Genomic DNA, 22,191 nt, shown 5'->3' on the forward strand with positions numbered 1-22,191 from the left:
GGTTAGGGGTCTGCTTTCGGCTCAGGTTGTGGTCCCACACTTGTGGGATCGAATTCCGCATTGGGCTCCTTGCTCAGCGGGGAGACTGCTTCTCCCTCTGCCTTCCTCTCTTTTTCTCTCAGTCTGTGTCTCATGCATAAATAAATAAAATCTTTTTTAAAAAATAAAATACACCTTATTTTTTTCCAAGTATTTTTGTTTTTGACTGAGAGAGAGAAAGAGAGCATGAGCAGGGGGGAGGGGCAAAGAGAGAAGCAGGCTCCCCAAAAAGCAGGGAGACTGATGCGATGCGAGCCTCTATCCCAGGACCCTGGGATCATGACCTGAGCCGGAATCGAACGCTTAAGGGTCTGAGCCACCCAGGCGCTCCCCATTTGATAACTTAAAAAAGCATTCTAACCTCTTTTAAGTGTAAAGTCGGTAGTGTTGAACATACTCACATTGCTGTGCAACCGATCAGCAGAACTTTTCTTCTCTTACACTACTAAAACACAAAACCATTAAAGTACTCCATTAAGCTGAACTACTCCCATTAAACTACACCCAGTCTCCTGTTTCATGTCCTCTGAGCCATGCATGACCTGGGAGTTGTCCAGAAACAGTGGACTCACTCCTTTCAGTACACTTCTAAATAGCACTATATATCTCAGGGGGGTTGGAAGCAAAACAAATGATGGTGGTGTAGCAACATCCAGGCCCAGTTCTCCCTTTGCTAGTTTTGCTCCCCCAGAAATCTGGTCATTTGCTCTTGGCCACTTAATCCATCAACTCATAAATTATCCCAAATCCCACCTTCCTGGACCCTTCTATAGCTCATAAAACTCATTTATAAATACAGTTAATGTTTGGTGATGTGTGTTGCCATCCTCATCTTTTGTGAGAAAGACACTTAGGTGAGGGGATGAGTTAGGGGTTCCGGATCATAGGATATCAGTCCTTTTTTTTCCCCCTTAGTAATCTCTACATGCAACGTAGGGCTGAACTCACCACCTGAGATCAAAAGTTGCAGGCTCTATTAATTGAACCAGTCAGGCATCCCCAAAACCAGCCTTAAGGCACATAATTTAGGCACAGTGAACACAGATTAAAATTTGTAAGAAGGCCATTGTGGGTATAGGAAATATATCATTTTACTTCTGCAATCACCTTTTATCTGACCTCCCTTGCCCCATGATTTCAGACTTCTATCAAAAAATCTCTCCCAGGGCGCCTGGGTGGCTCAGTTGGTTAAGCAACTGCCTTCGGCTCAGGTCACAGTCCCGGAGTCCCGGGATCGAGTCCCGCATCAGGCTCCCAGCTCCATGGGGAGTCTGCTTCTCCCTCTGACCTTCTCGCCTCTCATGCTCTCTCTCACTGTCTCTCTCTCAAATAAATAAATAAAATCTTTAAAAAAAAAAAAAAAAAAAAAAAAAAAATCTCTCCCAGAGGTGCCTGGCTGGCTCCATGGGTACAGAATGCAACTCTTGATCTTGGGGTAGTGAGTCTGAGCCCCAAGTTGGATGTAGAGTTTAGGAATAAAAATAAATAATAAAAACAAAAAAAATCTCTTCCAAGAATCCTATAGTAATCACTCGTTCACTTGGTACATTTCTCAGCTCCCAAGGACTGAATTCCACCCAGAGTTGATGTTGCAAAGTAACTTTGTCTTAAGTTCCAAGATGTGTGTATGTGCAGGGAGCCAATGAATTCTCACATCCTTTAAAAAAATTTCTTTTGAACATTTGGAAGATTTTGTTTGATTTTTTTCAAAAAAAAAATTTTTTTAAGGTTTTGTTTTGAACTCTCTATACCCAATGTGGGTCTCAAACTCGGGACCCCGAGATCAAGAGTTGCATGCTCTTCAGGTGCCCCTGAATTCTCATATTCTGATGTTGCTTCCTAAAGAACCATGTCCCAGCCTCAGGGATTCTCTTTTTTGACCCGTTTGTCCTGGGAGATTTCCCTCACCTCTATCACCATTGCTGAGTTAATCAACACTCCTTTTTTCAACAACTCCTTTCAAGCCTTTGCGTTCCCATTCGCAGCAGAAACCCCCTTCCCACTACCTGCTGCTCCTCGGAGGACTGACAGCTCCCTCCCTCTCCCAGGCCCCAGCCCTCTAAAAATATAATCAGGAGCAGCTTCTGATGCAATCAGGTTCTGCTGCACAGTAGAAACACTCAGGCACCTTAGCCCACCCCCCAAAGACTAGACTCCTAGTGGAGGCCAGGCAGTGGGTATTTTTTTTAGCCTCCCCTGATGATTTTAATACACCACCACGTTGGAGAAACATGTCTCCAGAGCTTGCATATATCTATTCCCTCTACTACCTGGCAGGCAGGCGGGTGGGTGGGATAGGAGGGGTGGGGCGGTGGGGAGGTTGGGGAGGTAAGAAAGCCCGCAATTCCTGTTGCTGCAGCAATGTAACTGTACTTAGTAAGGCCTATGGTAGGAGGCTATAGTAGTATATAGTTCACTTATTTTGTGAGTCAAGCAGGTCTTTGAGACTTGGTCCAGGAACCAAAAGAGCTTACTATATTCCTTTTCCTTTACAAGCTTTCAAGGAGGGCTTCTTCTACTTTGTCATTCCTAAAAACATTGGATTTTTTTCCCCACAGGGTCAAGTTTCAACAAAACACAGAAATTGAACTTTAATTTGTTTTTATTTTGGAGTTGTTCTTTCCAGCCTCAGTTTTGGGAAGGCAGGAGGTTGGGATTCTACCAGGCTAAGGAAAATGCTAAGGACCTTTAATCTAACTGCTAGGGCAGGAAGAAGAAAGCCCATTTCCTTGATCTTCCCGGCTCTACGCTCTACTCCTTTCAGCTCCTCCTTCATAATTAAATTAGATGCTACTTTAAGTTCCTATGGTTTTGAGACCCTCCCTAAAAGGAAAAGGAGGTGACTGATCATTAGAACTGGGGTAAAACCGTCACTTAGAACCAGATAGGACCCAATATCAAGTGTTGAGGCACTGTGAAGAAAACATTTGTTGCTAATTTTACCCTGGATGTAGTTGAAGTGACCAATTCCACATGCTAATCTATGAAAAAAACTTTAAAATACCTAATTAGGAGGGCAGATGAGAATTACTTAAGATTATTGAGGTGAAGCAAAGAACCTGCTTCATTGTCATGCCCTGGAAACCCTCAGACTCTCCCCCTCTGTGCCCTTGCTGGGATAACTGCAGCAGAGTGACCATGGCTGAAGATACTGCTTGTCTACCCCACATTTCTGCTCTAAATGATGTAGAACTTTAAAAGTGAGGTCATTCAGACAAATTGCTTTATTTTAAAGTGAGACAACCAAAACTAAGGCTAATAATTTGCACTTGGTCACCAAACTGGGATTTACAAAGTAAATCACTGTATCTGCATCTCCTTTTTGCTGCTTTACACACCCCCAATTATCACTCATAACCTAAATTAGAGACCAGAAGACTCATAGCTCAGAAGGGACAAATTAAGGGCTCTGCACACATTAAGAGCAAGCGAATGAGCCATGAACCCCTCTCAATACTGCCTGTAAACCCACAATAACTTATCCCTCAAACCATTTTTTTGCAGCCCCCATCCCTACTTTTCCCCTAAAAAAGGTGCATCCAGGAAAATGGGCACCTAGGATTTTCTAGCACAGACGTCATTTGCAACCTACAATTAAGTCCCAACATAAGTAGCCAAATCATGGCTCCTCACAGTGCACATCTCTTCAGAAGTACTGTCCCTTTCACCGATCTATGCAATTCAGATATTCCAAGAGCCCGTTATCTCCCCCTCAAGTAAAAATAGACTCATATTTTTAACATTTTATTTTTCATCATGAAGTATACAAATTATAAAAAACAACCATACGAACCTAAAATGACATTCCAAGACTTCTGGTGTTTACAGAGCAAAATTGGACAGAGGGTGGCAGTATTTACTCATTTTACAGACAAAAAAAAAAAAGACTTACAGCAGTACCAGTTACTTTACATGCAAAAAATTATACCAAACACACTGGTATACTAGAAAGAAATAATAAAGACAAATACTATCAGGTAACAACCTAACTTTAGAATGAACTAAAATAGTAGAAAACTGAAGGTAGAAAACAACCCAGTGCAACAGCAAGGTCCGCAGGTCACGTCCAACTTGAAAAGAAACAGGGAGCAATGAAGGTAAGGACCCTAATCCACCTCCTCAATGGTGGGGCCAGACCCAGAGCCCCCTTTGGGGGCCTGAGCCCCAAAGCCACCAGCCCCGGGACCACCCGCTCCCTGGTACAGTCCAGTGATGATGGGGTTACACACCTGCTCCAGCTCCTTCCTCTTGTGCTCAAACTCATCCTTCTCGGCCAGGGTGTTGGCATCCAGCCAGGAAATCACCTCCTGGCACTTGTCCAGCACCTTCTTCTTGTCCGCCTCGCTGATCTTCCCCTTGAGACCCTCATCCTCCACGGCACTCTTCATGTTGAAGGCGTAGGACTCCAGGGCGTTCTTGGCAGACACCCTCTCGCGCTGCACCTCGTCCTCGGCCTTGTACTTCTCGGCCTCCTGCACCATGCGCTCGATCTCCTCCTTGCTCAGGCGGCCCTTGTCGTTGGTGATGGTGATCTTGTTGGCCTTGCCGGTGCTCTTGTCCGTGGCCGTGACGTTCAGGATGCCGTTGGCGTCGATGTCGAAGGTCACCTCGATCTGGGGCACCCCCCGGGGCGCCGGAGGAATGCCGCTCAGCTCGAAGCGCCCCAGCAGGTTGTTGTCCCGCGTCATGGCCCTCTCGCCCTCGTACACCTGGATCAGCACGCCGGGCTGGTTGTCGGAGTAGGTGGTGAAGATCTGCGTCTGCTTGGTGGGGATGGTGGAGTTGCGCTTGATCAGGGCGGTCATCACGCCCCCGGCCGTCTCCAGCCCCAGCGACAGCGGGGCCACGTCCAGCAGCAGCAGGTCCTGCACGTTCTCAGACTTGTCCCCCATCAGGATGGCCGCCTGCACCGCCGCCCCGTAGGCCACGGCCTCGTCGGGGTTGATGCTCTTGTTGAGGTCACGCCCGTTGAAGAAGTCTTGCAGCAGCTTCTGCACCTTGGGGATGCGGGTGGAGCCCCCCACCAGGACCAGGTCGTGGATCTGGGCCTTGTCCAGCTTGGCGTCACGCAGCGCCTTCTCCACGGGCTCCAGCGTGCTGCGGAACAGGTCCGAGCACAGCTCCTCGAACCGCGCCCTGGTGATGGACGTGTAGAAGTCGATGCCCTCGAACAGGGAGTCGATCTCCAGGCTGGCCTGGGTGCTGGATGACAGGGTCCTCTTGGCCCTCTCGCAGGCGGTGCGCAGCCGCCTCACGGCTCGCTTGTTCTGGCTGATGTCCTTCTTGTGCTTCCTCTTGAACTCCTCCACGAAGTGGTTCACCAGCCGGTTGTCAAAGTCCTCCCCTCCCAGGTGGGTGTCCCCCGCCGTGGCCTTCACCTCGAAGATGCCGTCGTCGATCGTCAGGATGGACACGTCGAAGGTGCCGCCGCCCAGGTCAAAGATGAGCACGTTGCGCTCCCCCTTGCCCGTCCTGTCCAGGCCGTAGGCGATGGCGGCGGCCGTGGGCTCGTTGATGATCCTCAGCACGTTCAGCCCCGCGATCACCCCCGCGTCCTTGGTGGCCTGACGCTGCGAGTCGTTGAAGTAGGCCGGCACGGTGATCACCGCGTTGGTCACCGGGTAGCCCAGGTACGCCTCGGCGATCTCCTTCATCTTGGTCAGCACCATGGACGAGATCTCCTCGGGATAGAACGCCTTGGTCTCGCCCTTGTAGCTCACCTGCACCTTGGGCTTATCGCCATCGCTGATCACCTGGAAGGGCCAGTGCTTCATGTCCGACTGCACCACCGGGTCGCCGAACTTGCGGCCGATCAGCCGCTTCGCGTCGAACACGGTGTTCTGCGGGTTCAGCGCCACCTGGTTCTTGGCCGCATCCCCGATGAGCCGCTCCGTGTCGGTGAAGGCCACGTAGCTGGGGGTGGTGCGGTTGCCCTGGTCGTTGGCGATGATCTCCACCTTGCCGTGCTGGAACACCCCCACGCAGGAGTAGGTGGTGCCCAGGTCGATGCCGATGGCCGCGGTTTTCGCCATGCCGCTGTCCTGCTCTCTCTTCCTTGCCCCGCGCTCAGGTTCAGGCTTTGGGAAAGGCGGTCGGGATCCGCGACGAGGAGCTCGGTCTTCTCGAAAGCTGCAAACTCGCGAAGGCGCGGGAGCGGGCCTCAATAACGCCGCGAAGTTGCGCTAGCGGACGCCTCAGGACAGCCTGGAGCCTCTTTGCCGCTTCGCTGTTTGTCGGCGGCCGGGCGGCTCTGCGCTTATAACGCTTCATCCAGCCCCGCCTTTCCCGTCCTCGGCCAATCGCGGAGCTCTGCGGGGCTGCCCGGTCGGGAATATTCCAGGGGTTCCGCCTCGCGTCCCGCCTCCAGGCTTCCTGCGACCAATCGGCGTCCCGGGCGCCGCCCCTCCCAGAACTCTCCAGACTCTTCTGGGATTCTTGGGAAGGGACCCGAATCCTAAGGGGAGGGAGGCGAGGCGCTGGGGTTGGGTTGTTGTTGATTCCGCCCACCCAGTCTCCGTTACCCGCTGGCGATGCTGTCCCCCGGTATTATAATTGACTGGAAGGACTAGCACTGGGGTGGTAATTGTAGGGCGGTGAGAGGCTCGTGGGGTTTAAACTAGTTTGATGGTTTAAGATAGGATGATGGGCTACAAGGGTCCCGGGTATACCCCAAATACAGAAAGTTTCCTAGTTTCTCGAAGTGGGTGGGGTATCTGGGGGTCAAAGAGACTCTGATTGGACTGTAGTGATGACGGACGGGTCCGCGTTTAGGCCCGGTAATGGATGGGTACAAAGGCCTGTGGGCTGCCTGAGGATTGCCTTGGCTCTCCGCGGAGTTTTTCCCACCTTCGATTTAAAGCAGAAGAGAAGGAAAAATAATACAATATAGTTTTGACATCATCTTTAACCTACATGGATGGAATATCTGGGGATGGGGAATTTGAATTTTTTGAAAGAAAATCAATGAAACGGGTGGTTCTTAAACGGAAGAACGTCCCCATCGCCCTAGAAGGGACAGGCTGGGTCAAGGGCGGGGTGAGGGAAAGGCAGGGCTGGATCGGTGAACCCATTTGCCTAGGCTGGGCTCAAGCCGGAGGAAGAAAAAAACTTTCCATAGGACTACAGCTGTCTTTAAGGCCTTTGGGGCTTTTCCGTTTACCTGTTCTTCCCAGCCTGTGGGTCTGGGCCACCCCTTTCCCTCTTTTTCCCCTGTTAATTCCTGGTTCAGAACCCTGAATTCAGTTTTATGCACTCTCCCTGTCGCTCTTAGGCTGTCCGTCCTTTTAAAATGTAATACAGAGGATGGGGAGCCGGCGGGGGAAGGGTGGGAATGTTCTGTCCTCCTTAGCAGCTGTCATAAGCCACAGCTGGGTGCAACATTCTGCATTTACACAGAATGTTCGGGAATCCTTATGCTGGAAGGTGGGAGGGGTTGATCCGACCCAGGTTCTACTCCCAGCTCCTTTAAAATTTATTTGTCATGCATTTAATGCACCCACCTATTTTTTTACCCTAGAGTCCAACTTCCTGCACGTTATCCTCCCTCCTGCTTTGACTACAAACACGTTTTATCGTTCGCCCCCCCCCCCCACTTTTCAAATCCTTTGCAGGCATGGAAAACCATTTGTTGGGTGCCTGATATAAAAATCAAAGGGACATGGGGCGCCTGGGTGGCTCAGTGGGTTAAAGCCTCTGCCTTCAGCTCAGGTCATGATCCCAGGGTGCTGGGATCAAGCCCCGCATCGGGGCTCTCTGCTCAGCAGGGAGCCTGCTTCCTCCTCTCTTTCTGCCTGCCTCTCTGCCTGCTTGTGATCTCTATCTGTCAAATAAATAAATAAAATCTAAAAAAAAAAAATTAAAGTAATAGCGCCAGGTTCACAACCCATCAAAAATAGGCTCATTGCTGTATACACATGGTTGAACACAGTAAATACAGTGGAGAAGGCAGTTTTTTGTATGTTTGCTTTTATATGAGAAGGCAGTTTTTGATGAAGGGAGGGAATCTTGCTTCTGAACATTTTGCTCAGCTAGAATTGCTTTCACATTCCCGTGTATGTTTGTGCAGGCAAGTGATAACTTTTTTTTTTTTTTTTACATTCAGATGTAGCTCCCTAATGAGTCACCTCCTAATCTAGTCAAACTGGTCAAACTTAAGGAATTTTCCATTTCTTTATGCAATCTCTGGCGACTCCCCAAGCTTCCGTTTTAGCTGCCCAATGTGTCAACACTTCTAGGGACCCTTAACCTCACCTCCTCCTCCCTCTGAAAGCTTCCTTGCCATTAGCTGCTACTAGAGGCAGTTCTGGAATTACTCCTTCCTTCTCTTCAGATCTGCAATTTAGAATACTTTTTTGGCTGGAAGCAAAGGGCATCACTGTACCCACTGCCTGGCAGGTAGACATGGTGACAGGACCTCAAATCTTGCTACTGTGGGTATAGCAGAAAAAGATCCACTGGAAATGCTGTTTTCCGTGAATCATCAGCTACACCTTACAGCCGACCTACCTTTTGAGTCAAATCTCTCTGTGTGGATTGGTCTGGAAACCCAAACATCTATATTCTTTTCCCATTTCCTGACAAGGAAAGGGTCTCCTGAATTTGGTCTTTTATGCTGGATGCCTCCCAAGGCCAAAAAAAAAAAAAAAAACAAAAAACAAACAAACAAACAAAAACAAAACAGTCGTAGGTTTAACTGGTGTCTAAGATGACTGTAAAAACCCCAAGAGCTTTTCCAGAATTTTATTTTGGCTAATTTTGCAATTAGGTTTTTGTAGGATTTGGCATTTTAAAGAATCAAGTCTTAGGTTCCCCAAACTGGTGGGGCTGTCAGGTACTTATTTAAGGGTGGGGAATAAAAGAGAGAGAGAGCCAAGAACTTTGCAGTTCAGTTAGAGTGGAGGAAGTGAGCCTTCATGACTCTGAAACTGCCACATTCTTTTTCTTCTCTCCTTTTTCCTGCAGTTTCTCCAACAGTACTTTTCTCCTCTGTTCTTTTAGTTTTAAAGATAGTACAATTTAAAGTTAGTTAGGAAAAAAGCAAAAAAGAGAACTGATATGAAACCCAGAGCCAGGCATTGCTAACAAGTCAGTGGCAAAGGCCGCTGTGACTGAGGAGTGCTGCAGATTTCCAGAAGCTTTTGGGAAAACCTGGGAAAGGGAAAACCTGCGTTTGCATCTGACTCTACCTCCTTGTCCTCTTCCTCCTTCGTCACCATGCAGTACTTGTAAGTTAACTAAGACAAGTCTCTGTATCTCTAAAATAGAATTAACGATATCCATCTAATAGGATGGTAGCATCAGGAATTAATAGGATAATGCTCCTCAGGCCTTAGTTCTGTGCCTGGGATAGAGCAGTGCTCAAAAGTTTGCTCCCTTTCTCCTGTCTTTGTTGGGATCCCACAGTCTAGGGTCTGACCTCTCAATCTTCTCGAGGTGCTTACAAGGTTGGGGACTACTGCCTGGACAATGGTATAACTTTCAGTTTACTGGAGAAACTATCTTAAGATTTCTAGGCAGAGGCTATTTAGTCAAACCTTTTCCTTTTCAAAGATGAACACAAAAGATCAGAGTTCAATGGCTTAGTCTGGTCACCCTGAAAGCTAATTTTAGAACTGATGATTGAGCCTGCATGTCCTCATACTCCCTATTTTGGACTCCTCCCAATGCTGGCATATGCATCCTATCCTTCATTCTCTACAGAGAGGAAAACAAATGGCCACAGAAGGGAGTGAAGTGAATGTCAGGGCTCTGTGCGCATTAAGGGCACCACAGGGTATATGACCAGCTGGGACTTCCCTCCAGGCGGCCACTTCTAATTGATGATCACCCCCTCCCCCACCTTTCCCACCCTTCCAGATCTCCCAGCCCCGCCTCCCCCTCCTTTCATAAGAGAATGTTCGGTCCGAAAGGGGAAAGCGGGGTGCGGGGAGGGGGGTAGCCCTGTTACTATGGCTAAGCTGGAACATAGTTCACAGAATCTTCTGGAAATTAAATATAGAGCCATGACTAAGCTTGATGTTTTAGGGCGGGGTTGGGGTGTTGGAGGAGGTGTTGGGGACCTTGGACGGGGCAGTTTGTTGAAGCACGTTCTTACAAGTCAGTCCCCACCCCCGAACCCAGAAAACTCCAAAAAGCTCCTGAGGGCGCCGGGCCGCGGGATACGGACGGGATAAGTGCGGGTGCAGAGCGCGGAGGCCGCCGCTAGGACCTAGCGGCGGGGTGGCCGCGGGATTGCCTGGCGGCTACCGGGGATTTGTGACTTTTTCAAGACGGGATGAAAAGAGCAAAAAAAGGCGAGATCTTCACAGTTTCTCTCACACTAGGTAATTTATGCGACGAAAGCACTGTAAAGTCTTGTAACTCCTACAACTAAGGGGGGGGGGGGCGGGGATCGGATGGCCAGACGCCAGAGGAGGAGGTCCCCAGAGCCCGAAGCGAGCGCGCACCGGGCCAGGCGGGAACGCGCGGCGGAGAGATCCCTGCTGGCCTCGCTCTGCCGCCGCCTCACCGCCGCCTGTCGCTCCTCGCCCCGTGGGGACGTTGGGAGCGGTAAAAAAAAAAAAAAAAAAAGTCAAAGGCCCTGGGAAGTGATTCTCGTCTTCTGGACTCCGTTGCCCTCCCCCCCCCACCCCATTCTTCGATCCTTAGTTGGGCGCGACAGGGACCGTCGGGATGCGGCGGGCGGGGCGGGTTCACCCCGGCCTCCGGAATTCGCTCCGCGGCCCGAGCCCTTAGACTTTCTGGGAGCGGTGCTAGGAAAGGGGGCGGGGCTCGTGGCGTTGCCCTGTTCCAATGCAGCGGATTCTCAAGAGGTGACCCACGGGGACGGATTTAGGGTTTTCAGTTAGGGTGAAGGTTGAGGACAGTTGCCATTTCTTATCCCTACCGTGAGGATCGCCCCTCACCTGAAATAACCCCATCTCCTCTTTTAACCGAAAGTCCATGTCCCTGCCCACTTCTTTTATATTTATAAAATTGTTTTGATTACCTTTTTAGTTTTTGATGACAGTCCTCTTAAACAGCAGAAATAACAGTAAGTATATATGTTGCTAACAAAGCAGTATCTTGGGCTCAAACGGTTGCATTACCATTGCCTTCTGAGGGCTGGCATAGGGAGACAGGTGGGATTGGAAAGGAATTAAGGAAAATATTTGACTTAGAAAATCCTTTCCTCGGTGCGCCTGGGTGGCTCAGTGGGTTAAAGCCTCTGCCTTTGGCTCAGGTCATGATCCTGGTGTCCTAGGATCTAGCCCCGCATCATCGGCCTCTCTGCTCAGTGGGGAGTCGGCTTACTCCTATCTCTCTCTCTGCCTGCTTGTGATCTGTGTCAAACAAATAAATAAAATCGTAAAAAAAAAAAAAAAAAAATCCTTTCCTCACCCACAGTCATTTTTCTTCCATGTACCTCCCCCTACCCCCAAAATTTCTTCTGTTACCCAAGACATCACTTTCTCCAGGGATGGCACTGCATTCTCTTTACTTTAAATCTACAATTTTGGGATGCCTGGCTGGCTCAGTCCCTTAAGTGTCTGCCTTCAGATTAGGTCATGATCCCAGGACCCTAGAATCGAGTCCCCTGTCAGGCTCCTTCCTCAGTGGGGAGCGTGCTTCTCCCTCTGCCTGCTGCTTGTGCACTGACAAATGAATAAAATCTTTAAAAAAAAAAAAAAAAGTCTACAGTTTCATCAACCTGCTCTCCTTTGATCTTACAAAGTGATTATTTCAGTTGCCGGTGCGGGGGTATACAGGCTATAACTTCTTATATTGATTTCTTAATAAAGCAGCCATTCAATAACTTGACTAATCAGGCCATAGGAACTTATTTTCGCCAGGGTTATTTCTAGAGATTTTCCTAAACTCTCTGATCAAAGGTGTTTGGTAGGTCCTTCCCAATCTCCACCCTTTTCCACCCACCTTCCTCTGCCACCTCTCCCCTAAGTAGTTGTGGTGACTGCTGGCTTGAAGAGTCACTGGTATCTGCAAATGAGTCACACATGTTCCTGCAGCTCTAAGAGGGAGAGGAGGTACCATAGCAAATGCAGGTCCTCACAAAGACTGGTTTACATTGTGGCTAGAGTCAGTAGTCCTACAGTTCAACTGTCTTGAAGGTTATAAGCTGGCCTGGAAGCCTAAGCATCTCTTAGATATCCATTTCCATACTTCCAGGACGAAGTCTACATGTATGGGCCATTCCCAGATTGCTGATTTTATTCAGAAGCGACTATTTATTTACTAAAAGGTTTGGTGGGCTCTGAAGAAAACAAACTCAGAAAATGCTTCTATGGAATATTGAGTGAGACTTTTTTTTTTTTTTAAAGATTTTATTTATTTATTTGACAGACAGAGATCACAAGTAGGCAGAGAGGCAGGCAGGGGTGGGGGTGGGAGCAGGCTCCCTGCCAAGCAGACAGCCTCATCCCAGGCTCAATCCCAGGACCCTGGGATCATGACCTGAGCCGAAGGCAGAGGCTTTAACCCACTGAGCCAGCCAGGTGCCCCGAGTGAGACTATTTTTTAAAAATTGTTTTTGTTGTGGGGCGTCCGGGGATCGAGCCCCACATGGGGTTGTCTGCTCAGCAGGGAGCCTGCTTCCTCTTCTCTGCCTGCCTCTCTGCCTACTTATGATCGCTGTCTGTCAAATAAACAAATAAAATCTTTAAAAAAAATGTTTTTGTTGTTGAAGTGAAATTCACTAACATAAAAACCACCTTAAAGTGCACAACTCAGGGGCACCTGGCTGACTCAGGCTGAAGAACATGCAACTTGATCTCAGGGACTCAAGTTCGAGCCCCACATTGGGTGTAGAGTTTACTTTACAAAAATTAAAAAATAACAAAGTGAATTTAACAGAGATACCAAGTATATCCACAATGATCTGCAACCACCATCTCTATCTTGTTCCAAAACAACTCTGTAACCTCCAGATACAACTGATTTTCAAAGGGGTTTCCTTTCCAAGCCTTGAGGATTGCGGCAGGGCGTTCTTCAACAAGGAGGTTGTGAAAGGGATTATTTCTAGAATGCTAGCAGCTAGGATATGCAGTGTCTCAAAGGGAAGTTAGTGCATGGGAAGAAAACCTGTAGTAGACCTCCCCTCTTCTAAGTTAACAAATACTAAGCCTTTGTTATCAGTCCCAGTGTTTATCTGATATAATTGTTTGGGGTCCCATAAAGTAAAGGCAAAGGGGTAATGATTATGAAACCCAAGTTAGAACCAACCCAGAACCAGGCATGGTAAAAAAAAACAAAACACACAAACAAACAAACCAACCCGAAAAACAAAACCACTGTGAACTTGGGACAGCCTGGCAAAAACAGAGGAAACCAGAGTTGGAATCCAGGTTTAACACCTTTGCTGAACTGGAAAATTTTTTAACCACTTAGGTAATTTTAGTTAAGTCTTCCCATGTGTTCACCTGTGCAAGTTATGCACCACCTCTCAGTGTGGTAGAATGAGGATTCATAACACATAAAAGGCCCCCCAACAGTGCCTGGTATGTAAGAGCACTGATATGTTAGGTCCTTCTGCTGGGGCACCAAACTCAGTGACAGTTCCTTCTGGATATTCACTGGGTACTTAAAACGTAAATAACCACTGTCAGAAATGTGACTTCTATCTCAGTAACCTCTCAGAAATGAGAACTCTAGACTGAGGCATCAAACCAGACTCTTTCATTTTAACGTATGAGAACAAGAGGTCAGAGCGGCTAATCCTAACTGGGCAACCCAGTGCTTTATCTCACATTTCCTCACTACCAATTTAGGACTCACGTGTTCCTTCATGCTGAAGCCAGATTATACATCATGGCTCTGACAGACCAGGGGCACTTACGGGAATGGACAGCCAGGACCTTCCCACGTAGCTGCCTCTCCCTTCTGTCTCTTGCCAGCTTCTCGGGGAACACCCTACCCAATACCCCTTTCCCAGGCCACCCTTACATAGGGTCTACCCCTTCACCAAACTCAAGGCCACTATGTCAGTAACCCTTAACCTTTTCTACAACCACAGACCCAACCCACTCAATAAAGTTGTTTAAAAAAAAAAAAAACTCCCCAACATACCATTTGCCTAAAAGCAAGAGCTCACAATGCAATATACAGACTTACTTCTCTTGATCCTGGTCTTATCTAAGATACAAATTACCAGTTTTAGACCAAAACGACAACCTATACAGACTCTAACCTCAAAATAAAACACAGAAGCAGGGAACACAAATTATTGAGTTTATTTACTCAGCAGAAAATAAAACAACAAAACAAAAAAAGGCCTGTTTCGTGTGGATATTACAAAAAAGAAAGGCACAAATGATGGCAGTATAAATTCTTGCTACATTTAGACTCTAGAAAAAAGGAACTATGTGTAGTCACCAAAAGAGACCATTGAAATTAGGCAAACAACCGGGAAAGTTGAGAGCTGATGAAACGCAGACATGTAAGGCAATGCAAGAGTCCTGAATCCCAACAGTCTCCAACACAAACACAAACAATTTGGGGAAGAAGTCCTAATCCACCTCCTCAATGGTGGGGCCAGACCCAGAGCCCCCTTTGGGGGCCTGAGCCCCAAAGCCACCAGCCCCGGGACCACCCGCTCCCTGGTACAGTCCAGTGATGATGGGGTTACACACCTGCTCCAGCTCCTTCCTCTTGTGCTCAAACTCATCCTTCTCGGCCAGGGTGTTGGCGTCCAGCCAGGAAATCACCTCCTGGCACTTGTCCAGCACCTTCTTCTTGTCCGCCTCGCTGATCTTCCCCTTGAGACCCTCATCCTCCACGGCACTCTTCATGTTGAAGGCGTAGGACTCCAGGGCGTTCTTGGCAGACACCCTCTCGCGCTGCACCTCGTCCTCGGCCTTGTACTTCTCGGCCTCCTGCACCATGCGCTCGATCTCCTCCTTGCTCAGGCGGCCCTTGTCGTTGGTGATGGTGATCTTGTTGGCCTTGCCGGTGCTCTTGTCCGTGGCCGTGACGTTCAGGATGCCGTTGGCGTCGATGTCGAAGGTCACCTCGATCTGGGGCACCCCCCGGGGCGCCGGAGGAATGCCGCTCAGCTCGAAGCGCCCCAGCAGGTTGTTGTCCCGCGTCATGGCCCTCTCGCCCTCGTACACCTGGATCAGCACGCCGGGCTGGTTGTCGGAGTAGGTGGTGAAGATCTGCGTCTGCTTGGTGGGGATGGTGGAGTTGCGCTTGATCAGGGCGGTCATCACGCCCCCGGCCGTCTCCAGCCCCAGCGACAGCGGGGCCACGTCCAGCAGCAGCAGGTCCTGCACGTTCTCAGACTTGTCCCCCATCAGGATGGCCGCCTGCACCGCCGCCCCGTAGGCCACGGCCTCGTCGGGGTTGATGCTCTTGTTGAGGTCACGCCCGTTGAAGAAGTCTTGCAGCAGCTTCTGCACCTTGGGGATGCGGGTGGAGCCCCCCACCAGGACCAGGTCGTGGATCTGGGCCTTGTCCAGCTTGGCGTCACGCAGCGCCTTCTCCACGGGCTCCAGCGTGCTGCGGAACAGGTCCGAGCACAGCTCCTCGAACCGCGCCCTGGTGATGGACGTGTAGAAGTCGATGCCCTCGAACAGGGAGTCGATCTCCAGGCTGGCCTGGGTGCTGGATGACAGGGTCCTCTTGGCCCTCTCGCAGGCGGTGCGCAGCCGCCTCACGGCTCGCTTGTTCTGGCTGATGTCCTTCTTGTGCTTCCTCTTGAACTCCTCCACGAAGTGGTTCACCAGCCGGTTGTCAAAGTCCTCCCCTCCCAGGTGGGTGTCCCCCGCCGTGGCCTTCACCTCGAAGATGCCGTCGTCGATCGTCAGGATGGACACGTCGAAGGTGCCGCCGCCCAGGTCAAAGATGAGCACGTTGCGCTCCCCCTTGCCCGTCCTGTCCAGGCCGTAGGCGATGGCGGCGGCCGTGGGCTCGTTGATGATCCTCAGCACGTTCAGCCCCGCGATCACCCCCGCGTCCTTGGTGGCCTGACGCTGCGAGTCGTTGAAGTAGGCCGGCACGGTGATCACCGCGTTGGTCACCGGGTAGCCCAGGTACGCCTCGGCGATCTCCTTCATCTTGGTCAGCACCATGGACGAGATCTCCTCGGGATAGAACGCCTTGGTCTCGCCCTTGTAGCTCACCTGCACCTTGGGCTTATCGCCATCGCTGATCACCTGGAAGGGCCAGTGCTTCATGTCCGACTGCACCACCGGGTCGCCGAACTTGCGGCCGATCAGCCGCTTCGCGTCGAACACGGTGTTCTGCGGGTTCAGCGCCACCTGGTTCTTGGCCGCATCCCCGATGAGCCGCTCCGTGTCGGTGAAGGCCACGTAGCTGGGGGTGGTGCGGTTGCCCTGGTCGTTGGCGATGATCTCCACCTTGCCGTGCTGGAACACCCCCACGCAGGAGTAGGTGGTGCCCAGGTCGATGCCGATGGCCGCGGTTTTCGCCATGCCGCTGTCCTGCTCTCTCTTCCTTGCCCCGCGCTCAGGTTCAGGCTTTGGGAAAGGCGGTCGGGATCCGCGACGAGGAGCTCGGTCTTCTCGAAAGCTGCAAACTCGCGAAGGCGCGGGAGCGGGCCTCAATAACGCCGCGAAGTTGCGCTAGCGGACGCCTCAGGACAGCCTGGAGCCTCTTTGCCGCTTCGCTGTTTGTCGGCGGCCGGGCGGCTCTGCGCTTATAACGCTTCATCCAGCCCCGCCTTTCCCGTCCTCGGCCAATCGCGGAGCTCTGCGGGGCTGCCCGGTCGGGAATATTCCAGGGGTTTCGCCTCGCGTCCCGCCTCCAGGCTTCCTGCGACCAATCGGCGTCCCGGGCGCCGCCCCTCCCAGAACTCTCCAGACTCTTCTCGGGCTTGCTAGGGTTGGCAACGTTTCGTGGAGGGTGGGGTCGGTGCGAGGAGGTGGGAGGAGGTGGGAGGAGGTGGGAGGGGCTTGAAGGGCGGGGGCGGGAGTGTTGACGTTGCCCCCCCAGACGCGTTACAATGGGGTTGCTGCCTCTGACCTCATGGGTTAGTAAGCAATCGGGATGGTAGCACCGGAGTCCGCTCAAAGCTGTAGGGCGGGGCGGGTGGGGGGTGGGGGAACACCGGCTGCGCATTTTGGATGTTGAAGGAGCCCCCACCCTCAGGGGCTCCGCAATCAGAACATTATCAAACTGGATCGAAGGCGACGGGACAATAGGTGAGCCTGGTGGGCTCTCGCTGAAATGGAATGGCAGTAGGCAAGATTAATAGATCCGTGTTTGAGAAAATGCTGGAACGTTCTGTAGTTTTAGTCTACGATATGGGGGCATTGACCAATCAGGGAAGGGGAGTTCTTTGGCAGGAGCCAAGGTGGGTGGGATTTGTCAGAGCTGCTGGGAAAGAGGTGGAGGAGCTGATTGATTAGTCTTCAGATAAGAGCCTTATTCCAGAGGAGGTTGGAGAGAGAGCCTCTTGGCGCTGTCTCGTCTGAGATAGTTTTGATAGTTTTTGGGTTCCTAGCAGCCATTTTCACCCCACTGGCCCAATATTACAACCGAGAAATCCCTAATTGAGCATAAAGGAGCTGTGGAAGGTAGCTAAACCAAAGGATGGAGATTAATGTTCCCTGAGGAGACCAAAACATAAAATAATCTTAGCTCAGCAGGAAGACAGGTACAATTGCAGAATAAAACATCACAGATAAAGGAGCAAGGTAGTTGAGTAAGCCCTGTGAAAATTGTACACAATATATGCTAAGTGCCTCCCACTTGCTTCAGTTCGCTAAGAATACTCTAGCCCAAAAAGCACTCTCTGTAAAAGAAGGGACTAGGAAAAGATACTTGTACACCGAATTTATGGCAGCATTATTCACAATAGCCATGAGGTAGAAGCAGCCTGGGTGTCCAAGGAGGGAATGACTAAATAAGATGTGTTATATACATATAATGAATATTATTTAGCTCTAAGAAGTAAAGAAACTCTGATACATGCTGTAACATGGATGAACTTTGAGGACATCTTTCTTTCTTTCTTTCTTTCTTTCTCTTTTTTTAAGATTTTATTTATTTATTTGACATCACAAGTAGGCAGAGAGGCAGGCAGAGAGAGGGGGGGAAGCAGGCTCCCCGCTGGGCAGAGAGCCCAATGCAGGGCTCGATCCCAGGACCCTGAGATCATGACCCAAGCCAAATGTAGAGGCTCAACACACTGAGCCACCCGGGCACCCCTGAGGACATCTTTCTAAGTGAAATAAGCCAGTCACATAAAGAAGTTACTGTGTAATTCTATTAATATGAAGATCTAGGGTAGTCGAATTGATAGAGATAGAAAGTAGAATAGTGGTTGCCAGGGGCTGGAGGGAGGAGGGAAATGGAGAGTGGCTTAATTGGTATAGAATTTCAGTTTTGCAAGTTAGAAAGATTTCTGGAGGGTGGTCAACAATATGAATGAACTTACTGCTGAACAGTATACTTAAAAAAAAACAATTAAGATGGTAAATTTCAGAGTATGAGTATTTTTCTACAATTGAAAGTAATGAAATAAAAAAGGCCCGTGCCGAAACTTTATTTCATTTTTTCTTCTCAGGCCTCGGAAGACCATGGCTGCTGCTAAGGGAATGGCCATCGGCATTGACCTGGGCACCACCTACTCCTGCGTGGGAGTGTTCCAGCACGGCAAGGTGGAGATCATCGCCAATGACCAGGGCAACCGCACCACCCCCAGCTACGTGGCCTTCACCGACACGGAGCGGCTCATCGGGGATGCGGCCAAGAACCAGGTAGCCATGAATCCCCAGAACACTGTCTTTGATGCCAAACGTCTGATTGGCAGGAAGTTTAATGATCCTGTAGTGCAATCGGATATGAAACTTTGGCCTTTTCAAGTAATCAATGAAGGAGGGAAGCCCAAGGTATTGGTGTCATACAAAGGGGAGAAGAAAGCTTTCTATCCTGAGGAAATCTCTTCTATGGTGCTGACAAAGATGAAGGAGACTGCTGAGGCTTTTTTGGGCCACCCCGTTACCAATGCTGTGATCACTGTACCAGCGTATTTCAATGATTCTCAACGCCAGGCTACCAAGGATGCAGGCGTGATTGCGGGTCTCAATGTGCTAAGAATTATCAATGAACCCACGGCTGCTGCCATTGCATATGGCTTAGATAAAGCAGGTCAGGGAGAGCGACATGTCTTGATCTTTGATCTAGGTGGAGGAACTTTTGATGTGTCCATCCTGACCATAGATGATGGAATTTTTGAGGTGAAGGCCACAGCCGGGGACACCCACCTGGGAGGGGAGGACTTTGACAACCGGCTGGTGAGCCATTTCGTGGAGGAGTTCAAGAGGAAGCACAAGAAGGACATCAGCCAGAACAAGCGAGCCGTGAGGCGGCTGCGCACCGCCTGCGAGAGGGCCAAGAGGACCCTGTCGTCCAGCACCCAGGCCAACTTGGAAATTGATTCTCTTTATGAAGGCATTGATTTCTACACATCCATCACCAGAGCCCGGTTTGAAGAGTTGTGTGCAGACCTGTTTAGAGGCACTCTGGAACCTGTGGAGAAGGCCCTTCGGGATGCCAAGATGGATAAGGCAAAGATCCATGACATTGTGTTAGTGGGAGGCTCCACTCGTATCCCTAAGGTTCAGAGGCTGCTACAGGACTACTTTAATGGTCGTGATCTCAACAAGAGCATCAACCCCGACGAGGCCGTGGCCTATGGGGCGGCGGTGCAGGCGGCCATCCTGATGGGGGACAAGTCTGAAAAGGTACAGGATCTGCTTTTGTTGGATGTGGCTCCCTTGTCTCTAGGGCTGGAAACAGCCGGGGGCGTCATGACGGTCCTGATCAAGCGCAACTCCACCATCCCCACCAAGCAGACGCAGATCTTCACCACCTACTCGGACAACCAGCCTGGTGTGCTGATCCAGGTGTACGAGGGTGAGAGGGCCATGACGCGGGACAACAACCTGCTGGGGCGCTTTGACCTGACTGGAATCCCTCCTGCACCCAGGGGAGTGCCTCAGATTGAGGTGACCTTTGACATCGATGCCAATGGTATTCTCAATGTAACAGCCATGGACAAGAGCACCGGCAAGGCCAACAAGATCACCATCACCAACGACAAGGGCCGCCTGAGCAAGGAGGAGATCGAGCGCATGGTTCTGGATGCTGAGAAGTATAAAGCTGAGGATGAGGTCCAGAGAGAGAAAATCTCTGCAAAAAATGCTTTAGAATCTTATGCTTTTAACATGAAGAGTGCTGTGAGTGATGAAGGCTTGAAGGGCAAGATTAGTGAGTCTGATAAAAAGAAAATACTGGAAAAATGCAATGAGGTCCTTTCATGGCTGGAGGCCAATCAACTGGCTGAGAAAGAGGAGTTTGATCATAAGAGAAAGGAATTAGAGCAGGTGTGTAACCCAATCATCACAAAACTCTACCAGGGAGGATGTACTGGGCCTTCCTGTGGGACGGGGTATACTCCTGGAAGGGCCGCCACAGGCCCCACCATTGAAGAAGTAGATTAATCTTATCTGGAGCTGGAAGGTTCTAGGGTGCCTCTAAGGTGAATTTTCTTCCCCTCATCTTCAAACGTTATGATTATTGAATTGACTGTCCTGAACCTAAGTTACCATCCTTTCGGATTCTGACAAAACTTTTGTATACCATCTTTTCACAATCCATGTTTCTGACTCTTAGGAAAACTAGGCCCCTCTGAACCATTTGATGAATTCGAACGTCTGTTATTTATTTCCGACCTCCCCAACTTTCTTCTTCCTATGTGGATGGTTAAATGTCACTCAGTAAACTTGTTCCTAAAACAAATTTTTTCTGGTATCTTTATAGATTTATTATTTTTTAAGTTTATTTTTATTTATTTTTAAAGATTTATTTTAGAGAGAGAGCACATACACGCATGTGAGCACACATGAGAACGCTGAGGGGAGGAATAGAGAGAGAGGGAGAGAGAAACCCTAACGGACTCCACACTGAGCTCAGATCCCGATGTGGAACTTGATCCCACCACCCTGAGATCATGACCTGAGCCAAAACCAAGAGTCAGACCCTAGTTGACTGAGCCACCCAGGAGCCCCTGTTGTTTTTTTTTTAATTTATTTAAGTCATATCTACACCGAATGTGGGGCTCAAACTCATGACCCTGAGATGAAGAGTCATATGCTCTTCTTTTAATATTTTATTTATTTATTTGAGAGAGAATGAATGAGAGAGAGCATGAGAGAGGAGAAGGTCAGAGGGAGAAGCAGACTCCCCAAGGAGCTGGGAGCCCGATGCGGGACTCGATCCTGGAAGTCCGGGATCATGACCTGAGCCGAAGGCAGTCATTCAACCAACTGAGCCACCCAGGCGCCGTCATATGCTCTTGTGACTGAGCAAGCCAGGCACCCCTCTTCTGGTATCTTTAGACTGTGAGTGTACCTTAAAAAGTAAGGTAAAGATTTCATGAAGAGCGTGAGTGTGGTCTGATTGTGAACTCATTGTGAATGATTAACTAAACTGGCTAGGGGAAAGTGTTTGAATTTTCATGAGCTAATTGTTTCCAGCAGGAAAATGACCCTTAATCATCAGGCACCTTTAGCTCCAGCTGGAGCAGTTGCTCACTATAGTCTCTGCTTATACTCAGTGAAAGACTGGTTTAGGTGCTTAGGGTTCAGCTGTGGGAACAAACTTCTGCTTGATGTTCTCCTTATGACATTTAAAGGTGGGGTCTAGGACATCCAGCATCTGTGTACTCATAGAGTCTATTATTACACCCTTCACATGCAGAAAACATTTTAAAAACAAACTGCTGACAAATGGGTACTTTTCTGGGAGTTCAGAAATGGAGGATTTAGTAGTCTTATTCCTTGAAAAAAATATTTTCACCTATTATGTCATAATATCATATATTTATAAAACCCTTAGGGGCATGAGTGTATAAGTCTGTGTAACTGTACACTTGTGTCCTTTAGTGTTTGAGGGAACATATTTGGAAGTCAAATATTAGAATAAGAATTTCTACCCCTGAGCAAGTTTTTGTTTGGTTTTACTCAGTCCTTTACAGGGTGTAAGGAGGGTGTGAGAAACATGGACTTTTAAAGGGTGTAAGAAACATGGACTGAGATTAGGTCCTTGGGAGAAATATGTTTATTGGGAACCTTTTTAAATTTTTTATTATGTTAGTCACCATACAGTACATCATCAGTTTTTGATGTAGTG

At 49.4% G+C, this 22,191-nt stretch overlaps 3 protein-coding genes across 3 annotated transcripts; 1 reads left to right on the forward strand and 2 right to left on the reverse strand.

Annotated features, from left to right (window-relative positions):
- Positions 1-3,247: 3,247 nt before the first annotated feature.
- On the reverse strand, positions 3,248-6,268 carry HSPA1B (heat shock protein family A (Hsp70) member 1B). Its single transcript, XM_080807200.1, has one exon. It carries the CDS (start codon positions 6,069-6,071, stop codon positions 4,146-4,148), a length of 1,926 nt encoding a protein of 641 aa, XP_080663326.1. The 5' UTR covers positions 6,072-6,268; the 3' UTR covers positions 3,248-4,145.
- A 7,973-nt stretch (positions 6,269-14,241) lies between these two features.
- Positions 14,242-16,660, reverse strand: LOC308344215 (heat shock 70 kDa protein 1). Its single transcript, XM_080805723.1, has one exon. It carries the CDS (start codon positions 16,464-16,466, stop codon positions 14,541-14,543), a length of 1,926 nt encoding a protein of 641 aa, XP_080661849.1. The 5' UTR covers positions 16,467-16,660; the 3' UTR covers positions 14,242-14,540.
- Positions 16,661-16,957: 297 nt separating this feature from the next.
- On the forward strand, positions 16,958-20,791 carry LOC308344958 (heat shock 70 kDa protein 1-like). Its single transcript, XM_080806849.1, has 2 exons — positions 16,958-17,195; positions 18,563-20,791. The coding sequence occupies exon 2, from the start codon at positions 18,576-18,578 to the stop codon at positions 20,499-20,501; it is 1,926 nt and encodes a 641-aa protein (XP_080662975.1). The 5' UTR covers positions 16,958-17,195; positions 18,563-18,575; the 3' UTR covers positions 20,502-20,791.
- The last annotated feature ends 1,400 nt before the right edge of the window (positions 20,792-22,191 follow it).

Source organism: Martes martes, assembly GCF_963455335.1.
Source record: "Martes martes genome assembly, chromosome: 6".
Classification (NCBI taxonomy): domain Eukaryota; kingdom Metazoa; phylum Chordata; class Mammalia; order Carnivora; family Mustelidae; genus Martes; species Martes martes.

Excerpts from the sequence above, each read along its gene's own strand:
- HSPA1B (XM_080807200.1), bottom strand. The coding sequence starts at position 6,071 with ATGGCGAAAACCGCGGCCATCGGCATCGACCTGGGCACCACCTACTCC.
- LOC308344215 (XM_080805723.1), bottom strand. The coding sequence starts at position 16,466 with ATGGCGAAAACCGCGGCCATCGGCATCGACCTGGGCACCACCTACTCC.
- LOC308344958 (XM_080806849.1), top strand. The coding sequence starts at position 18,576 with ATGGCTGCTGCTAAGGGAATGGCCATCGGCATTGACCTGGGCACCACC.